The sequence below is a fragment of the Uloborus diversus genome, chromosome 1 (assembly GCF_026930045.1).
Source record: "Uloborus diversus isolate 005 chromosome 1, Udiv.v.3.1, whole genome shotgun sequence".
In the NCBI taxonomy this organism is placed as follows: domain Eukaryota; kingdom Metazoa; phylum Arthropoda; class Arachnida; order Araneae; family Uloboridae; genus Uloborus; species Uloborus diversus.
Window position 1 is genome coordinate 81,800,518 of NC_072731.1, and position 22,736 is coordinate 81,823,253.

At 33.4% G+C, this 22,736-nt stretch overlaps 1 protein-coding gene across 1 annotated transcript in view; it reads left to right on the plus strand.

The window, feature by feature from the left end:
- Positions 1 to 1,830: 1,830 nt before the first annotated feature.
- The window catches only part of LOC129230668 (tetratricopeptide repeat protein 37-like), a 138,001-nt gene continuing 117,095 nt past the window's right edge, over positions 1,831 to 22,736 (plus strand). The window contains exons 1-4 of the mRNA XM_054865085.1: positions 1,831 to 1,951; positions 2,054 to 2,158; positions 16,651 to 16,794; positions 18,386 to 18,477. Of these exons, the coding sequence (XP_054721060.1) occupies positions 2,069 to 2,158; positions 16,651 to 16,794; positions 18,386 to 18,477 (326 nt within the window). The 5' untranslated portion in view covers positions 1,831 to 1,951; positions 2,054 to 2,068. The remainder of the gene's footprint in view (positions 1,952 to 2,053; positions 2,159 to 16,650; positions 16,795 to 18,385; positions 18,478 to 22,736) is intronic.

Sequence of the window (22,736 nt, forward strand, 5' to 3'; positions counted from 1 at the left end):
CAGAAGAAACAGCAAATCTTCAAATCTTCTTCTGAGAAATTGCACCAACAGCAAGTGATTGCGAAGCACGGTCCTAAAACAAACATAAAGAAAAGAAAAAATGTTGTCATTAGTTGTATAAAATACATATTTGTATTAAAATTATATACATATCCATTTCATTAGTAAGCAAGCAAACATTCGTGCACACAGATAATCATACCAAAAAACTATAAATATAGTACAATCTCGAAAATCTGAGGTAATTGGGGATAACGCCACCTCGGATTATTGAAAACTTGGATTATCCAGAAATATTTCCAGATTAAAATTTCAGACTTTTTGATGTCATAAGGAGCACTTTTACTTCCTCATGTAAAGAGGAACCATTGTCTTCACAAAAAATATTATCACTAAAATTTCAGAATAAATTTCTTTTAATTACCTTTAAACGAATTTCGAAAAAAAAAAAGAAAATTCTGTGTATGTATTTATGTATGCAAATGTGTATGTTAACAAGCCTGCATTTTGACAGTTCCCAAATCCATTTCTATAAGTTTTGTCATTACGTCTATATGTGCTTGTATATCTGTCGCATGAGACATCATCGGTCACTTGTAAGGTTTAAGTTATTGAATATACGACTTGTGCAGTGTCAAGTTGTGAAAATTCTTTTTTTTTAGTCTTATCAGGTGTTCCTAAATGCATGTTTATACGTTCTTTGTGGTTAATCAATGTCAGTTTTACGTATCAAGTTATGAGTTGCAAATCATCTCTCAATCCATATTTAGCAGTCTGTGAATATTTCGGGGCAGTTCTCTTTTCATACTGTTTACTCATATAGAATACTTTTTACAAATAATGCTAAGCACACAAGCATTTGAATGCACACAGATTCAACCAGCAGAAATCAACGAAAATGACTCTGGCTTCTCAAATCCACAATATCAAAGATGCTACAAAAAAAAAAAATGTGGGGCAATCCTAAACTTCCAACTCATAGAATATTTACATTTTACATATCATGTTGGGTTTTTTTTCCCTCACAACTTTCTCAAATTCTTCATTTTTTGTGACAATGAAAGTAAATATTCTAAATTGAATAAGCAGAATGGCATTAATATCACAGTACAAATGGTATCTTTCACCGATTCAAAATGCAATTTGATGAAATTCGTGAGAGTCCGTCGCAGATTAGTTTCAGTGTGTGGTTCTGACATTCTTGCATGAGTTTTAGACCCAATGTGAATTCAATAAACGTGTAAGGATTGCATGTTTCTCGAGTTCATTTAGCATTATTACTAAGAACATTTAGCAAAATAGTAGAAAAAGAAACAGATGTAAATTAAACACACAGAATTTCATAAACTGATTCAGTATTTTCATAATTCATAAGCAAGTAAACCCTGAATAACACTTTTAATAATGCATAAGAAAACCACTTACTGCTATACAAATAAACTTCCAACTTCTTAGAATATTATTTTATGCTTCCTCCGGTAGTTCAGAGAAGAATAAATCTTTTGCCCTTTGCACATAGACACATGCATTCAATTTAATTACATAAAAACACTAATATTTACCACTACAAAATGTACATTTTTATGCACACATGCCAGAATGCAACAACGTGCTTCGTTTCATACAGCAAACCTACAATATTTCGAACCTTCGACCGAAATCACGCCAAATTACCAACCTTCAGTTCAAATTCGGTGCTTGGCGAGAAGGCATTTTAACCACTTCCTTTTACATTATTTTAGAAAAATGTCAAGGGATTTGTGTCAACAAATGTTATTATCTTATTGAAGTTGGCATTAGCATTACCGGAACTCGTTAAACATCTGTCTGTTTACATTTTCGATGTGGAATTAATTTGAAATTTGATGCTCTGTCTGGGGAAATTTTTGATCTTATTAAAATAAGAAAAAAGTGTTCACTTTCAACCAGGCATTTAAAAATCTAAGATAAAGTACGCTTCTTTTCCTTGAATTGTTGAGTTTTAATGGACTGTTGCAAATCAATATGTACTTTTAAGCATTCATGTAATATTTTTTTTCTCTCGAAATTTCAGATTAAATTTTCTTTTATGGATGCGAAAGAAATCAAATCGTTACTAAAGCAAGCTAGAGAATGTTTAAAGGAGAAAGATTACAAAGCAGCTCTAAAACATTGCAAGGTATTTTGTGCATTCAGTCTAATTTTCCTTAATGCAGCAACTGAATCCTTAGTTTTTTTTTTCAATATGTAGTATTTCTTTTTTCTGTACAGAGGAAACATTATTTCAGCTTTTATGATTGAAATAAATTAAATACAAATACAAAAGGGACGACTGCAACAGGCTCTGGGCCCATCTAGGCAGGTCATAGCCAATTTATCAATGCCCAATGAAGATCATGAGTCCTCTTAAAACTATTCGGCCCATTGCCAGAAACAGCTGCTTCTGATAAACTATTCCAAAAACCTATAGCCTTGTTGAAGTAGTATTTTTTTTTCCGATTTCAAAATTAACTTGGGATTTGAAAATCTTAAAACAATGATACCTGGTTTTACCATTCATGCAGAAATTTAGCCAATAAACTTAAATACTTGGATCATATCACTTCATGCTCTCCTAATCATAACTAAAATTAGAAAGCCCCTTCAAGGACCGGGTAGTCAGGGGGTGTGCACAGGGAGGGGGGACACCTGCTGGTCCGGGCCCCAAACCTAAAAGGGGACCCAGATTTTTTTTTTTTTAATTGACTTTTTTTTTTCAATATTATCCTAACATAAAGCAAAAAAAAAAAACTTACATAGACTAAAAAGATATTGGTAAGTACAAAAAATGTATACTTAAATTCAGGAAGATTGGAACTTATTAAGGCAAATTATATCAAAAAGGAAAGCACCTTTTGTCAGTGTTTGTACTCAGCATAACACAAGCCAGAAAAATCAATTTTTAAAGAGAAAAAGTTCTCCATTTTAGTTTTGTTTCTGTCAGGAGGGTCTGATTACCAAACAATCCAACTAGGTCGTGATCTAAGGCCCCCCAATTTTTAGGGGGCCCCAAATGAGTAAAATTCTTTTAGATATAGTCTATTATTTAAGAAAACTAATATTTTCTCCTTCTATTAGCCCCTTTTCTTCTCTTTACTTAATGTAGGGCTGCCCATCACCCACCCCCTATGAGCAAAGGCTCACCCCCCTCCCCCTAGATATTGCAAATACTCCACAAAGCAAGAGCCTCCCCCCCCCAAACAAAGAGAAAAATACCCCTCAAAACAACCCCGCTGCCGAAAAATTTAATGGTGCAGTCTTCCCCAAAACCCCGCACTCTTGGGATAGGCGACCTAGGCAGCCGCGAATTTCAAAGTTGAAAAAAAAATTTTGGTACAGATGTGATATACCCCCCCCCCCCCCCCACATTTGGCGACATCCGATTTTTTGCACAAAATTGAAATATTTTTCTCGCCAATGAGGCGATAAATTTTTAAGCATGGCATCCCTGGTGAAACTAACCTGTGGTTGGCAACGCGAAGGCAAACTTGTTCGAACTTGTTTACTTGGGTTCTTTACTTGGTTTTACGCAGAGAGAGATACGTGTTGTTTTGTGCAATATACCTTACAGGAATGCTTATTTTGTGTTAGTTTAGATTCAGTAGTTGTGTTTTGAAGTAAAAACATTAGAAAATGCCAGTTTCTTCAAACTTGAAGGTTAATAAAAAGTTAACTCCAACGTGGTGTGTATCTGTAACATGCCATTGTCATATGATGTATTGTTTTAGACTGAGTGAATATTTATACCATATAAAAAGGTAAGTAGTTCTTTATTTTAGCATTCAAAAAACACCTCTCACTTCCAAAATTCTTTGTTTTTACAAATCCTTGAGGGGTTCTTGTAGTTTTTAACTTTATTTTTACTGTATGTAAATTAATTTTACAGAAATAGTACGGTTATTTTGTTCTAAAAGTTAATTCTTATCGATGCCACGAATTATTTAGACATTAACGTGCCTCCTTTAGGTACTGAATTTTATGTTAACAATTGAAAGTTCTTTCGGTTGTACTCTTAAAAATGCTGAATTTTATTAATAAATCTGCACAATAATGGTGCATATTTCACACTTAAAACTGTGTCATTATTGTACACTGCACGGAAGGAGCCACCCTTGGGTGTACATACACATGAATATGCATAATATACATAAGTATACATAATTGTGATCATACTCCGACTGTAATGTATATTAACAGTCGGAGGGATAACGGACCGAGCGGAGTGAGGTCCTGGCGAGCCAGAGGTCTCATAGTACTTTCGTAATGAGACCGAGGCAGGGCCGGTGAGCCGAGGTCTCATTACGAAAGTACTATGAGACCGAGGGCTCGTATCCCAGAGAAATGATGAAAAAAAAATTAATGCATTAATTTCGACTTGTAATTAATACAATAATTTATTTCATTGTATTTTAATATGTTTACAAAAAACCCCGGTCCTATACATTTTTGAAGCATATATTCGTGATGTTTTTTGTTGTGCTTTTATGTTGATTTTATATATATTGTGTTCTGAAGTGCTTTGATCATGTTTTTTTATCTGATTTTTTCCTGTTGGCGCTAAAAAAGCATCGCTAAGAACGATGTATGACATATGTCGTCATACATCGCTTTCTTGGCGCCAACAGGAAAAAGTCGCCAAGGGTGGGGTATATCACATCAGTTCCAAATTTTTTTTTTAGTATGAAATATTGAGGTGAGAGGGCACTCCATTATTTTTTTTGGTTTTCCATCAGTGCCCCCCCCCCCACACAACTTTCTCTGATTTTGAATAATGCAAAGCAGCCTACTTTTACATTTTATTATTCATACTTGTATCTGTTAAGACTTGACCGATGCATCGGCACCCATGGTTCAAAAATTTAGCCATCGGCATTAGCAGCTAATGCTAACTTGGAGAAAACATCGGCTTTGAGAAACATCTAAATGCTGATGTATGCCGATGTTTTTTGGAAAAGACGGGGAAAAAAACCAAACTTAAATTTATTTAATTTTTAATGCATAGTCCCTGTGGCATAATTTTATTTTACTTTCTGCGACAAATTTTCTGGACCTGATTTCTTTCTGCAAGAATGCTCGGTGAAGTGACAAATGAACTAATGGATAAATTTAAGTGCAATTCATTACAGAAGTGAAAAATTTATTAACAATTTTGGCATAACAAAAAGGAAGAGCATTTAAACTCAGTATCATGGCTTCCAATAGATTTTCAGTTTTTGCTAAAGAAAAAAAGGGACTTTGAGCTGAATCTATATGTTTAAAAAGATTAACACCATGGTAACAGCAGTTGGAAAGTGGAAAAAAAAAAAAAAAAATCTAATCTGACCAAAAGCAATGTAAATTATTATGCTACTTTATATAATGCTAATGTAAAGTATTATGTTATAGTAGGGTGTGATTACTTAAACAGAGATGTGTAGAAGGTTTCAGTCTTAATCTCTTAGCACTTATCCATAGTTCTTAATAAAATAATAATACAGATGCAACATATCTATTCAATATTCCAAGAAATAAGATCCAAAGAAAAAAAAAATAATTAAATTATGCATTACAGTTTGGGGGAAAAAACCCCTTTCCCAAGGAAAAAAAAACTAAAACATGTATGTGATTTGAAAAAATGAATAAGGATCACCCCTTCTCCTTCCATAAAAAAAATTAATTAAAATATGCAATAAAGTTTGAAAAAAAAAATTAAATATGCATGTAATTTGGGGAAAAATGAATACATAAAGATCACCCTTTCATAGAAAAGAACTCAATTAATATATGCAATACACAATATTACAAACAAAGTATCCCCCTCCCCCCAAAAGGAGAATGAATTTAATTAAAATACACATTTTAGTTAGAACAAATCAAAAATCCAACCACCCCCCAGAAAAAAAAAGGATTTTATTAAAATACTCTATGCATGAAAAGCAAAAAAAAAAAAAATAATAATAATAATAATAATAATAAAATAAAAACCTACCCTGTTCCCTCCCTCATGTGAAAAAAAAAAAAATTTGAATCAAATCCTGGAGCAAACAAAAGTTCCTTTTCCATACAAAGAAAAAAGAATTCAATTAGAATATGCATTTAGAAAAAAATCTGTAGCTCCTCCAAAGAGCAGAGATTTTCATTCATACTAGAGCACCCGACAGACGTTGTTCTGTTCAAACTTTGTAAATTGAAAAGTTAAAAAATTTCAATAAACTATCAAGTGTTTGAACCCGTTCTACCGAAAAAATTGTTTAAAAAAATGTTTTAAGCTGCTATGGTGTTGGAATGCGTATATTTATTACAACTTGAATTATCTAATGCCCACTGAGTAGTTGTTTTATTAACTTTTTTTTATCCCGTACTTGATGATTTGTTCCTTCAGCCATACTCAAAGGATAAAAAGCGTCCTCAGATATTAAGTGTAAAAATCTAACTACCCATCTAGAATAAACAGGAAATCCCGCTGCAACATCCTCCATATGAAAAAGAATAAAACAATCGAAAGGATATCGTTTAGAAAAATGATCAAGGTAAAAACAGTTCTCTGAATAAGGGAAAATCACTCATCCCTCCCCCCTCCCGATGTAAAATAAACACATTCTTCAATTAAAATGTCTAAAAACTCTTTAAAAACGCAAAAAATCCTTTGCAATTTGTAATATTTCGCCAAATAAACAAAAAATACAATAAATAGTTTGAAAATGTAAACAAATGATAACTCAACTCTATTGTTTATAGTCAGAGTCGCCAAGCCACCACGTTACTGTAATCCAGCCGATCAGTGAGCAGGGGCGTAGCTAAGGGGGGGGGGGGGGGTTTGGGGGACAAACCCCCCCCCCCAAATGTTTGTCCCAAAAAAAAGGAGAGAGAGAGAGAAAGAAAGAAAAGAGAAGAGAAAGAAAAGAGAAGAGAAAAAAAGAGAAGAGAAAAAAAAAAGAAAAGAAAAAAGAATCAATTTTTTTTTTGAATAACAGTGGTCAAAAATTCACTTTGCTTCCCCCCCCCCCCCCCCAGTGCCATTGAAAATCAGCTCAATGAGTGACAATCAAGCGTAAAGACGCCTCACTCCTCACTGTGCTGCAACATTTTTTTGATAATTGAGTGAAATTTCACACTTCGCTTTAGAAATGAGATTGATTTGTTAAATCTACGTATATGTAGCCTTTTTTTGTCATAGATTCTGAAAATTGTTAAGTATGTTTAATTTTATGAGCGGCGCAGTGGGAATATTACATACAGTTGAATCTGTATGTTTCGAATTTCACAGGAAGGAAAAAAATCGAGATAAAGAGGTTTTAAGATACGGGGGCTTTAAGAAACTTTATAGAAATTTGGAATATGATGGTGAAAATTTGAAATCGATACTATAGACAACATGGGCTCTTGATCAAAATTCCTCTGTATTAGTTTTGTTAGGTCTTTATTCTATTATTACATTATTAAGTACTTTATTGCCAGTTTAAGGAAACATTTTGACAGTAAAAGAAACTTTGTGCATATCTTTTTGGAGAAAACATCTTTTATTGCTTTTTGGTGCCTGATTTTTTCTTTTTCTTGTTTTTTGATTAATTATTTATCTTTTTGAGGTTAGCAATTGCTGCAAATCTAACCTGGCCAATATTCTAGGATTTTCCTTTTTTCTTTACTTGAAAAAATCTTAAACTCTCTTTTCCCTCCTATCAGCTTGGTTTTCTTTAAGGAATCATAATTTTAAGAAAGAGAGCGATCACAGAACAGTACTAAACCAGATAACAGAGCAAAATGGCTTTTAACTTGAATGACTTTTAACCATGAACTTGAAATACTCATCCATAATGCAACTAATACTCAACCTGTGAATTTCACCCCTTTACTCTTCTTCCAAGAAAGTGCTCGAAACGACTGTCCTTTCGTTAATCTTCCTAGAAAACCTATTCGTGGAACGCATTTCTCCTTTTTTTGCCCCCTCAGCCCTTTTTGTTTCGAGTTGAAGAAAATGCTTTTGCTTGCTGCTTTGAAGATCATTGGGCTTCGAATCCGAAAATGATAGCATAGCCGGAATTTGAGACATAAGGTTTTTGTTGGCGTTGTGCTGTCATAGTCAAAACGGCTTTTGCTAACCAGAAAATCCACCGCAATCACATCGATTTGTCGAAAATGTTAGCCAGTATTTACTGCGTGTTCTTTTAAAAACGTGCAGTCTGAACTATTTAGAATAGTATATTCTAAGTGAACGTTGTTGTATAATGAAGCGAGCAAAACCGATAACAAGCTTTTTAACCCCCCCCACCCCTCTAAAAGAATGAAAATGACGAAAATGAATCTAGACTGTTCTGTACTATTTCTGTTAGCTTGGTTCGCATTAAAAAGTAGAAAATAAACAAGACTTCTGTTTATAACACTCGAAAATTGCTGTTGCTTTCTCAAATAGATATTTATGTAAATTCTAAAGCAGCTAATAAAATTAAAAATAAAAACTTGAAAGGAGAACAGATGGTATGCAGCTTTGTGCAAATAACTTTCTACCACCTATATTTCTTCCCTCTTTTTTAATTCAAATTTTATTAACTGCTTTAGAACTAGCATAAATGTAAATACATATAAAAAGCAACATATAAATATAACGATGTGAAAAGTCATTTCATTTTTTGCAGGTTATAATCAAGAAGTCTTTTTTTATTTTATTTCATGCTTTTAGTGCGAACCAAGTTAGTAAAAATAGTCTGACCACCGATGAGATTAAAAGTCAAACATCCAGTTCACAGGCGGAAATGGATCCATCTATTAGCTTTCAGTGATGCCAGCTTTTGCAGATGTGTGTTAGCCTATTTTCCCCCTGATTTGGATAGACTGGTTTTGACTAGACCTGTTGCTAGAAAGTTTCACTTTAAATTAAATGGAGAAAAAGGAAAAAAAAGTTAAATTTTCCAAAACATTACAAAAAATGAATAAATAAAAAAAAAGATTCTTTGATTTTGTTTTGTTTGACACAAGTATCGAACTTGGAGGCACCCCATTCCAAAGTATGTAAAAGTTCACACACACACACACACACATATATATATATATATATATATAAAATAAAAGAAGTAACCCCCCCCCCCCCCCCGAAAGTCAGGTCTAGCTACGCCTCTGTCAGTGAGCGAAGCCAACTCCAACCGATTAGCTGTCCAATCTTTTGAACGAAAACTTTTTAAACTTCACATATTGCCTAGTTTCTTCTTTCCACCAAAGATAAAGATTTCCCACTGCACTGATCCTTTGTGTACAGAACTACCCTGTTGTAATTTATCTGGATGAAAATAAAATTTGTTTCGTCTTTAAATTTCATCATCTTTTACATTAACAATATACTGGTTAGTTAGATATTCCTTAAAGTATTCTTGACATTGGTGCCAAAATTCAGATTGATTTCAGCCGAGAAACAAATGTTGCTAGGTACGGTACTTTCTGACCATTTGATAGGAAAACCTAAAGCACCGATCCGGTCACATGTTGCAACTACGACGACAGAACACACGTTTTGCATGAACCTTCCTGTACTTTACTTCAAAATATATCACAGGACCTAAAATCTTTGGTTTCAAGAAATGTGAAGGCTTCACACTCTCTCTCTGTGTTTTATCTATTCTCAATTGACATATCGCAGTAGGAAATTTCATTACAAAAAGCAGAGCAGGCTTTCTTATTGTCCTTTGGCAATTGGTTAAATATTTATTTCAGTTCTCGCTCAACAATGGGTTAAAATAAATATTAAGCATTTGGGAGATATAACCATCCAATGTTTAAATTAATTAATTAACAAAAACGCTTCCGATTTGATCCGTTGCTCTTTGAAACCATGCTTGCTACAACTTAATTACACACAAAAAAATTGATAAAAATCGGTCCAGTTGTTTAAAAGCCTTATGGTGACAAACATCTGCACAGAAGATTTTAATATATAAAGATAAGCACCTCTATCTGAATAACGATTGGTCAGCCCAAAATACCACACAGTTTATCAAGTATTCCATCTGTGGCTTAAATTTATTTTTCAACAGAGGTGAAAAAAAGCTCGAAAGTAAGTCTGCACAAGTCTTCCAAACAAATAAACACAACATGTGCGTTGCAAAGCCAATGCGAAACCACTGATCAACACAAGGTTGCTTCAAAATCGCTCCATTAGAACCGATTTCTATCCATGCTATATCTCCCAATCTCCGGTGTTGCAGACTACCACGGTCATCAATGATCGCTCGCCAAAGTTTTTTTTTTGTTGCAAAATAAATGTCGCAATTTTTTTTCGCAGAAAATCAGGCCTTTTCTTTAATTTGTAGTCAAGTCATATTTTTTACCTCGAAACAGCAATCGTTAGGTATTGTTTTGCAGAATGGGTTTATTGCTGATTTTTTACTCCCTTTCTCTTTCCCCCCCCCCCTTAGTGCAAAATCTTTCTGCACAAACTCTCTCTCATTCTGCGACAATGTCGCTGTGTCGGCAGTTTTCTGCCACCGGGTGCATAGTTAAAAGTAAGTACAACATAGGGCCAAAAGTCAGAAAGCAACGGGACCAACACCAATTTTGGATTTCATAGCATGCTGAATTTTGGGTCACTACCGAAATTTTCCTAACATGCATGGCAGACACTTAACAAACTATCACTTTTTTGAGAGTTTTAAGAATTTTACTCTCTTGAATTGAAATAACTACTGCACATGTTAACGTATTAATTGAGCAATTTTGTACAAAAAACGAGGTTCAAATTTGGATGATCACCCTATATTGGGGAATAAAGTGTCCAAAATTTTTTCTTCCCAAAACCCTGCTTCCGTAAAATCTCGTTATTTACCTGATTTTTAACTTTGTTAACTTAACACTAAAAAAATAAATATCCTCACGTTCTGACACATAATCTGGCACTTAATTGAAGACTTTAAGTGCAGCAGAAGCAAAAGCTCCATCGTAAGTTCAAGAAATGCCAAATTCAGTGTTTGTATGGTAAATCCTTTAAAAGTCCATATTTTTCATTTTCACTTTTAAGGCGTGAAAAAAAGACTAGTTTTATCACTGAAATCTGTATTTATAGTTTTGTCATCGTCTTAAAAAAAAATTTTTTAGAGGGGAAGCGGGAATGAAGGATGAAAAAAAAGTACATTTCCGAAATTCTATATTCAACCTTCCTCTCAATTTTTTGTGATAAACTAATTTTATAAAAATAATTTGCAGCTTTTTAGGGAAGCGGTTAAAGTAAACGAAATCAGGAAATTTATTGAATTCTTTCTTATACTATTGAATATTAAAAAAATATTCAAATTATTACATAAATATTTTTATTCTTTCAAGGCAATTATATCTTTCAGATAACTAACGGGCATTTTAATCAGATTCTTCTTATTATGCGCTTTAAATCTTCACAAACCAAATAAGATTGCAAAGCAATCTTCGATTGTTTGTGAGCAGCAGCGAGCAGGGATCAGTGTCCTCTAGTTGTTGCAGATTACTTATCTAGACATGTATTGTTTGTGACAATTCTTTGACACCATGCAAAGTTTTATTTATTTATTTGTTCATTTATATTTCTTTTTAAAAAACCTCGCCAGTCCAAAATCCTTTTTGACCTGTTTTTAATGGCATGCAAGTTTTTTTTTTCCCTCTTTTTTTTTTTTTTTGCTAAGAAAAAAAATTCTTAAATTTTTAACTGTGAACGAATAGAAAGTAAAAAGGAAAAAAAACCTTACCGGTTCGCGAACATGTTTAAAAAGTTTTTGCTGGTCCGCGGGTCACAAGAGGTTGAGAAATACTGTTTTAGAGAAAGGTTGTTTGGTAATTTTTTTAAAAAATCGGTTTTATTAATTTTCTGACGCCACGTGGATATTATTTATTTATTAATTTTTTTTTGAAATAAAATTTATTTATTTAAATTTGTACCAAGCAGGAATTAATATGCAACTTTTGGAAAGGGCAAATAGATACCTTACCCCACCCGTCTACCAATAAATATCTTACAAAATGAACTATAATTGCTTTATACATCTAAACCTAAATAAAATATTTTTGATGAAGTTTTTACTAACATATTTTCTTACTGTTAGCTAATTTTAGCTCTGATTTTCTTTAAAAGAATATTTTGGATAGATTTTTGAAACATTTTCAATTTAACGGAGTAGTTCTTGCAGAGAAATCACTCGCAACTTTTTCAAATGAACGAATGCAACGAACGTGTAAAAAAAAATGAACGTGCATCTGATGAATGCTCAAAATAGCTCTGCACTGGTGCAATGCAAAAGCTGTTGCATTATATTAGTGTATAGAACTGGTCTTGGTGCTGTAATGTGTTACAGAGATATTCACAAGTGAATATTTTCTTTAAACCTTTGATTTATTTCTATTATCCAGTTTGTCTTTAAAACATGATGCAAACCATCTTTGGTAGCGTTAGGGAGAGAAATAAGGTTAACAGTCTCTTCTACAATTCTTCGAAATTAAAATTCTAGAAACACAATTTTTTACGCGACATTTGATGATATTGGGAGGGGGAGAGTTAATAGTCCCTTTAACAGAGATTTTTAAAAATTGAAGTCCTAAAAAAGAAGTTTATGAAGCCCTTCAGTAGCGTTAGTGGCAGAAGAAATTCAGGGGATGGGCCTGCCCAAAAAATTCCTCTGAAATTGTCTTAAATATACGATTGTAGGTCCCAGCATTGGTAGCGAAAGCAGAGAAGTGGGGTTCACGAACTTGTCCACAGCAATTTTCGGAAATTGAAGTTCTATAAACACAGTTCTAGAGGATCTTTGAAGGTGTTAGTAGAGCTCTCCCTCCACAGGAAGTTTTTCAAAATAGAAATCTTAAAAACGCAATTGTAAGCAATCTTAGTATTGTGATAAGAAGGGATTGGGTTCAGTGACTCTGTTTTCTCAAAATGAAAGCTTTACAATTTTAGACGATTTTCGGAGATATTAGAGGAAGAGGGGGGGGGGGGGGACTTTTTCGGCAGCAATTTTCCAAAATTGAACTTCTAAAGTACTTTTAGAAGAACTTTAATGATGTTGGGAGGGGGGTTTGGAGACGCTCCCAGGAATCATTTTGAAATGGAAGGGGTATAATTGAGATTGTAGACCATCTTTTGATAAAGTTAGGCGAAAAGAAAGTTTGAAGACTCTTCCATGTCAATTTTTAGAAACTGAAATTCCAAAAATTCAATTTTGAGCGATTTTCGGAAGTGTCGTCTAGAGAGGCATACGAACTTTCCTCCAGATATTTTTTGAAATTGTAAGCTTGAAAACGCAATGTCAGCTCACCATTTGTAACTTCAGAGATTTTTAAAAACTAAAGTTCCGAAAATACAGTTACAGGTTATGTTTGGTGCCACTTAGGAAAGAAATGATTTCAAGTACAGCTTCTCTTCGCTCTCCCTGACTTTTCTTTTCCAAAAACAATTAAAAGTTATATTTTTCAAATACAAATACAAATACAAAAGTGACTCTGGGCCCAGCTAGACTGGTCCTAGTCAATTTACAATCCCCAGTGAAGATCAATGGCCCTCTTAAAACTGTCTACTCCTTTGCTCATTACCACCTCGTCCGGTAAGCTGTTCCAAGGTTCCACTACCCTGCTAAAATAATAATTTTTCCTAATATCCATGTTAGCCTGAGATTTAAATAGCTTAAAACAATGACCCCTTGTCCTGTTTTCAGTGCTAAACTTTAGCCCCGTAACATCTTTCGTTTTAATAAATTTAAACAGCTGAATCATGTCCCCTCGGTCTCTTCTTTGCTCAAGACTGTACATTTTTAGCCTTCTAAGCCTGGAATCATAACCTAAGTGGGAAAGTCCACTTATTAGCCTTGTAGCCCGCCTTTGAACCCTTTCCAATACATTAATGTCTTTCTTAAGATAAGGAGACCAAAACTGAACAGCATACTCCAAATGGGGTCTTACCAAACTTCTATATAAAAATATAGAAGTTAGAGATTCTATTCGATAGAGATATTTCAGACTTCTCTCTTTATATTTTTAATTATTGAAATACAATAAATTACTAGATAGATTTTTGTTTTCCTTCCAATTTAATACAACACAAATACAAAAGTGACGACCTGCAACAGGCTCTGAGCCCAACTAGGCTGGTCCTAGTCAATTTACAATCCCCAGTCTTGATCAATGGCCCTCTTAAAACTATCTACTCCCTTGCTCATTACTATTTCTTTCGGTAAGCTGTTCCAAGGTTCCACTACCCTGCTAAAATAATAATTTTTCCTAATATCCATGTTAGCCTGAGATTTAAATAGCCTAAAACAATGACCCCTTGTCCTGTTTTCAGTGCTAAACTTGAGCCCCGTAACATCTTTCATTTTAATAAATTTAAACAATTGAATCATGTCCCCTTAGTCTCTTCTTTGCCCAAGACTGTACATTTTTAACATTCTAAGCCTGGAATTGTAGTCTAAATGAAAAAGTCCATTTACTCCTTTGAACCCTTTCCAATACATTAATATCTTTCTTAAGATAAGGAGACCAAAACTGAACAGCATACTCCAAATGAGGTCTTACCAAACTTATTTTACCTTTGAATATTTAACTACTAGTGTACTAGTGTGATTTTTCATTATTCTTTAAATCCCTCTCTCTCTTTCTCTTTTATCTTTTCTTCTGTTAGAAACATATACCTATGGCCAATGTGTTTTTTCTACTATTCTGTGATTTTCGATAGAATATTTTCATTAAAAAAAAGAGAGAGTTAAATATGCCAGAAGCTCCTATTTAGCTATCATAATCATTTATTCGGTTTTTTTTTTTTAAATATGAGTTGCCATCAGTTTCTACATCGTACCAAATGTTTTTTAAATGTTTGAAACCTACATTTCGGCCGTCTTTAGAAAAGTGTTTCCATCGGAATCGGTCCATTGAAACAAAAAATAATCGGCCGACTTTGAACAATCGGCATCAGCCCATCGGTCAAAAATTGCCATCGGTCGAGCCTGTTTAGCAAAAATATTTTGTTTAATACAGAAACTTTATTATTGCATGCATTGCATATTTTACTCGTAGAAAACAATTGTCTGCGAAAATTTGGAAGTAGGTATATTTGAAAATATAAATAGTAAAAAAGTGCAGATATGAAATAAATCTTTTGATAAAATTATTTAGTAAAATTTTTTAAAAATAATTGTAAAATGTTTTCTTTTTCCCCCGCTAAGTTTTTATTATTATTGTTTCAAAACATGTGTTACATAAAATGAAAGGAATGTATAATATACAAACACTTAGAGTATTGTTACAATTATTGAAATTTAAGAGAAAAAATTTAAATTTTTAACACTAGAATTATGGCGATCTTAATATACCTAGAAATATGGTAGGAGTCATTTTGACCCCTGAGAAAAAATCTGCATAGTTTTCTACATAATGTTAAATATTTGTAAAAATTAGTTTAAAATAAACGTATTCATAATAAATGCAGTTTATTTAAAAAATAGAGATTTTCAGGGTACATAATGAGCTATTAAAAAAAAAAAGATTAAAATGCACTTCAAAAAACCAGCGCTGTTTCAGTAGCACTTCGGAAACTAGCGACTAATGTTTCCTTTTATGTATAAAAACATTATACATAAATAAATGCTAGACGTACATAAAATGGTTCGTTCTAAGAGACTTTTTTGAGTTTCTACTCTGTATCAGCATCAGTAAATGTATTTGCAATTCTTTTTTATTACACTGCACGATGATTTAGGAAAAGTCAAGAAAGGATTAAGCTTTTTAGGAAAATACAGAGGAGTAGTTAGCAAAAAAAGTTTGATTGGTGTCAAAATGACCCCTCTCGTAATTCTAGTGTTAAACTATGGTAGGTTGGTCCAGTCCAACATGCTCTACAAAGAGTGTACCAACCTCACCCTGCCTTTTTGGTCTGAAGAAGTGATGTCATATTTTTTTCTTTTTGACAAAAAATGAAAAAAAATACCAATTATTGTGAATTAAAAGAGCTTTTTAGAAAGGAGTTCAATTTTTTTTCTGCAATCTTGATGAAAACCATTAAAAAAAAAAAAAAAAAAATAAATAAAGTTGCAGTTTTCTGAAAATTACTCAGGACTACTGAAATAACACTTTCTGGAATAAAATGAGTTCAACAATACTGTACCTTGTTATTTAATTATAGAATTTATAGGACTATAGGTGCTATTTGTTGTCATAAAATAAAATATAAAATATTAATAGTATTAAAATATTTGAGAGCGGTGATTATCTATTGGCTACTGAAAACTAGTCAATAGATTATTAGTCTCTAAAAAAATTACTATCTTAATTTTTATCAATGTTTCAAAAATTTTGCAAACCACCAAAGTTAGACTCACAGGTCTATAATTTCCCGCACTCCCTTTTGACCCTTTCTCACAGAAAATACTTCGCTGTCGACAGGATGCTGGAAAACATTATGCTGGGAAACTTCCATTTTTTTCAGAAGTTAATAATAAACCCATTTGGAAAAAAAAAAAAAAAACTTCCCACAATTTCCAGTTTTCTGACCATTTCCATTTTTAAGTATAGTATCATATTGTTATCAGTTGGCATGATGCCATGATTTGCATTGTGATTTGGCACAGAATGCCAAGTTTTACATTTTGAGTGCTAAAGTCTCATAAAATTTATCCTGAACCCATTCCATTATTATCCTTTTAATGCCATTACTTTTTACAGACTGTTCTTAAGACTGACAAAAATAACTACAATGCATGGGTATTTGTTGGAGCAGCAGCTCAAGAACTGGATGAGCCCGAACAAGGTGAAGCAGCTTTTAGAAAGGCAATTGAGATATCACCAGACCAACTCTTAGCATGGCAGGTAAAATTCATCTCTCTACTTCCCTTTTTCTTCAAGGTCTAATTTTCAAACTATGTGCCATTTATTTTACATCAATATTATTACGAAAATTTCGAATAATATTTGCAGTAAAATCTAGCCCAGAAAGTGTTACAAAAGACTTCATGTTTTATAATGTTATTAACAAATTTCTGGTGAAGAAAATTATTTATACCTTTATGGTTTTCAGTACTTTGGTTTAGCAAGGCTCTTTGATGTTTTTTTATGTGGAATCAAAAGAAAAGTAATATATTTCATTAAAAAATAATAATTTTAAAATGTTATGAATAAAATTTTGTTGCTTAAGAAAGCAAACATATGTGATTTTTTAAGCAAAAAAATTTGTTCATTGACTTTTTAAATTATTATCATTAAATTAAATAAAATACCCGATAGCAGAAACAGCATGACATGCGACAGATGTTTAAGAAAGTTAGCAGATTATTTCGTAGTTGAAGGAGAAAAAATAAAGAAATAAGAATCTTAAATTTCAGCTAATGAAGATTTGTACCATATTTTCTGGGATATAATCCACAGGTAGCATGTACTTGTATTATTAGCATGTTATTTTTAAGCATATCTCGGTGCTGATTTAGATTTAACAAGTATTTTAATGTTGGTTTATCTGGCAGACTATTTTTTCATCTTTTGATCAACATCGCATACTGTTGGAGAAAGTTCTGCAACCAGGTAAGTTATATAAGCTGTCAAGTGCAAGACAGTCAGTCTGCTTTTCTAAAGACCATGTATCACCCCCATGGACCATGTATTGCCATTTAAGGGTCTATGCAGCTCAAAATGTAGGAGGGAGGGCGTCATTTGGGTAATTTGCCAGGGGGGGGGGGACTCATAGGTGAATTTAGGCTGTGAAATCTGGGGGTGCAGCAATAACGGGGGGGGGGGGCAGGGGTGCCAATTGCGACAAATCAACTATTTTGACAGAAAAGGTGACTAGGGGGACTATTTTAATCAAAATATGGGAAAAAACGACTATTATGCATGCAGTTGTAAAAAATGGCAACTATTGTAGTAAATGTAACTGAAATAAGTAAAAATGTTTTCTTTCCTTGTTTTTTTCATTTTTTCTCTTGGGGAAAAAATTGTCAAAAGAAAAAAAAAATTAAAATTCGCTTTATCGGGAAAAAAAGGAAAATTTTATTGCTTTTATTTTTTAAAAACTGGTCTAAAAAGTGGGAAAATGAAATGAAAAAACGTTCACAACCAGAAATGTGGTGTTTAGAGTTTTGTACAAAAGGTTTTGTTTTTACGATCGCGATTTTTGTAAAGGTATGATTTCTGCGAGTGAGATTTTTGTAAAGGGTTAGTTTTTGCAATCGCGATTTCTGAAAAAAAATTTATTTTCACTACTAATTCTTCTCTTACTGTTTTTTGGTTGGTAATTTCTTGTATCCAAATTATTCATTATTTGAAAACAAGAACTAATTTTCTCTCAATCGACATATTTTTGGCTATTTTAGATTAGATTTTTAGTATTTTAAGAAGAAGTAAACTATGTCCTTTACATGTTTTAATTACATGCAGTTGTCATCATTGATTCATTATACTTGAATAGGGTCTATGCAGTTTTTACGAGAAACAAGAAAAGGAAGAACATAATGAAGAACTTCTTTCTGTGTATGAAAAGCTAATTGATCTACTGCATTCGTAAGTTTTATTTGGGTGTATAAAATATTATTAAAGTACAGTCGAACCTCGTTATTGTTGTAAGGAAAGGTTGGCTTACCTTTTCTTATCTCGATAGGCAGCGGTGTGATAGTTGAGTTTTCTGAATGCATGAAGAACAGTCAATAGATGAATAGACGAACAACACGTAAAGATTTAATTAGGAATGACTAAAAACTAAATGTACACATATTATAAAATATATTCCATAGAGCACAAAAACAGATACACACACTACATCAAGAGAACAAAGAATAATAAAAAAAAACTATTGAAAGGGGAAGAAGGGAATTGTGGGAAGGATAAGTATGAGGTCAGAGTGACCTTGGCCTTTCGAGATTGTATCGCTGTGCAGAAATGATTTATCTATTTGAATATATGATTAGAGTACAACATTTCCCCCCTTAATCGTATATTCAAATTACAAAACTTAAACTAAATTTAACTTATTTCTAAAGTCAATAAACTTCGGCTTAGGCAAAGGTTTTGTAAAAATATCTGCAATCATACAGTTAATGTTGCAATAGGTTATCTTAATTATTTTATTTTCTTCCATTTCCCTCAAAAAGAAATATTTTACGTTAAGATGCTTTAACCTAGTATTCATTTTCCCATGTTGAATTAAAGAAATTGTTGATTTGTTATCCTCAAACATTTTAACAGGCAATTTTTGAATTAGGTCAAAATCACTAAGTAAATCTAATATCCATTTCAGCTCTTGAGCAGCATTGGCTGCAGAAATGAGCTCAGACTCGGTTGAAGATAATGAAACACAATTTTGTCTCTTAGTGGACCAAAATATAAGATTGTTCCCTAAGAAAAATACAGTACCCCCTGTTGATTTTGTAGTGGCAAGGTCAGATGCAAAATCAGCATCTGTGTAACAGGTAAGAGTTGGTGGGCTGCTAGAGTCAATTTGTAAATAAATGTCCTTCGTTGAGTCCAAATATTCAATGACTCTTAGAACTGCTTTCCAATCCTTTTCATTGGGAGATTCATTCTTCCTGCTTAATATGTTCACAGTGAAGGTAATGTCCGGTCTGGTTATTGTAGCTATATAAAGTAAAGCTCCAATTGCTTGTCTGTATTGCGTGTTATCAACTTGTGGGAGAGAGGAATCCTCTTCTTTTGGATAAGATGTGTCCATTGGTGTATAAGAAGGCTTTTCGATATTAGCCCAGTGGTTGGGTAGTTGAATACGGAAGTAATTGGTGGAAAGCTGGAAATTGTTTTAATTTATGCCGTATGGGTCTGTAATGACCATACTAAGTTTTCCCCCTTCTACTAAGTGAGCTTTCGCCACAGCGTCCAAATTAGTGCCAAAAAACACCTGTTTTTTCATTAGTGTTAAAATATCTCAAAAATGGCTCTTAAAACGACCAAAAATACGTGCAGGTTTCTTGTAGAGCACAAAATACTGAACAAAATGAGTACCTACAACCTGCATTTTTGTTAAATATTAAGCTCACAACTCTATTTCAAAAATTGGCTTAAATTACTAATTAAGCGCTTAAAGCCAGAACGCACCTCGTTCCTACGCTCCCTAACGTAAAAAAATGGCAGGAAAACTTTATTATGTTCATTATTGTAATAGAAATATATCGTAGGTGGAATAAAAGTATGAATGAGAAGGAAGGAAGTTGAAAGTAAGGAGGGAGGGGGGGAAACGCGTATCCAGGTTAATTATGCTAACCCCTTCCCACTCCCACCGGCTCTCCCTTTCTCCACTGAAATACCTTCGTTCCCTCCCTTCCGTCCACTCACCCCTTTCTTAGAGGCCGAATAAACCTTTTTATGCTGAAATTTCTCCCATTCGCTAAAAATTCCGGAGGGTGGTTTCTTACAATCGAAATTTTAATGCATTTCCAATGGGAAACTATTATACAATATATTTAACAACACAGCTTTTATATCTAAGTAATTCTTAAAAGTAATTCTTCTAAGAAATTAAAAATAGTATAAAAGAAAATAAGTTCAGAAATGCAAAATTCGCTTCTCAGAGTATGTATGATGAAATTATACTCGAAACAGTATTCATATACCACTCATAAAAAGTAATCTTCTTTTTATCTAACTATTGACGATAAATAAACAGTCAGACTTATTTCAATGAACACTCAATTTTTGCATTCTAGTAGTGCAAAATGAAATATTGATCAAATTAACACACAGATAAGAGTAATTAAAAAGGTACTAGACACGTAATTGTAGAAAATATATTTAATTACGAAAACGTGAGGTACAAACCGCAACATTCCAGATTTCAAAACAGCTCTTATTTTCTTATGTTAAATAAAGAAAGACATTAGATATTAAAAGTAAAATGCAATATATACATATGGGTCACCTAAAATGATACGTTGAGCATCGCTAAAACATTTGACAACATGTGAAAGTTTCACATTGTGTGGAATTGTGATAAAAACTACAATAATTTTCTAGCTTAATGAAATTTAACATAAACAATTTTGTTACACGTAAAATAAACAGTTAAATGAACTTAATTTTTTTTCTTGACGCTGAAAGTGTGTTGCAAATGTCAGTGTCAGTTTGGTCATTGCCACTTTCATTATTTTGCAAATGATCATATCGCTCCTCCAATGAGTCAACTTCTTCTAAATTGTCCTCCAGTATATCAATTTCCGCTTCTAAGTTAGTTGAGTTTGAAGTGCCGTCATCATCCTCCGGAGAGTTGGTGCATGCGTGCCCTCTGCAGCTGTAGCATATTGCAGAGCAGTTGATGCCCGCTTTTCTACAGCTACACGCCAGAGTACAGCCTTTTTTGCACTTACACGAAATCGTGGAGAGAAATTCTAAAGGAGCTGGTTCTTTGCGGGTTGCGACTGGGAATAGTCCATGCTTATTTTTTTCCAGCCCCAATCTAAGGGGCTTTTCGTGAATCCACTCCAATATTGAATTTGCAAAAATGTACGGAAAGAGTGCTCACGTGCTGCTGCTGCTGCAGTGGGAGGAAGAGCGGCTAAATTAAAAGTACTTTTTATTAGTGATTTTTTAAAAAGCTTAAACCTCAAGGAATTTAATGTTTCTTCACTGTCCTTTCCCCCATATAATGCTATCAAAGTTTTTTGCCCTGCTTCATCAATGCTATCAGGGGATGCATTTTCATTACGGAAAACTTTTACAGTTTGTTGTAACACTGTACAGTTCAAGATCTTGACAAATTTCTTTTTCCCTTGTCTAAAAAGAGCAGATGTTGTATCGCAACCACTGAAAGCGTGGAGAAATAAAATATTTTCTCTGATGTATGGAGCTATGTTCAGAGTTGCTGCACAGTATAAAGTGTCTTTTACGTTGCCTCTGCCAGGCTTCAAGAAAAAAATATTTCTCGAAGTAGTGGTTGCTGCCATTATTACTAAAAGGTCGACGTCTTCACCCACAACTATGACACATTCAGACTCATTTTCGATTTCTTTAGCAGTTTCAATTATAAGGTAGTCTGCATTTTCATCCGCTTGCTTCACAACAAAACCTTCTTTTTGAAGTTTCACACACAACATATTAATCTGCCTCGTCTCTTGTGATTCTTGAATCCCTAGCATCCGCATGCTGTTCAGTCGAGACGAATGATAAGTTACAAAACTCCTCAACTTTCTGAGAAACTTCTACAAGAATTGGCATGGAGAGAATCCATTTGGCCATTGTACTGTCAGAAATGCCTCGTCCTCGAGTCAACCCTCCGGTAGACTTCATAGATCTCATTAGAGTTTGCTCTATCGTCATATCTGTCCAAAGACCGCACCAAAATTTATCCGAGCGTCTAATTGTGAAAAACCCTTCAGTAACAAACTTATTGTAGTCATTCTGATCAAGTCTGACTTTTAGATCAATCATATCTTGCAAATAAAGGTGGCAGGATTTTGCATATAACAAATGTCCACTTGAATGGAAATAGGGTAGCATCATCTGTATGGATTTTAGATGCATATCCCAGTTTCCACTTCTTTCTGCAAATATAAATTGTTTCATTATGGTAACCATGCGGAGGTACTGAACCCATAGTTTAGATGTAGGTCCATTTTTCTCAAGTTCACTCAGTTTTTGTGTGCACTTTCCAATCAAACTTGCGATAGTTGGGTCTGATGTGTGAATCGTATCAATATTGCAGAGAACTTTCTCAATTGATGCATGCTCGTCTGTAGTTATAATCATTTGAGAGAGAATTAATTTGGTCATTGCCAGATGAACCAATATATGAGCCCTAACAGCTCTTGAATAGGCGT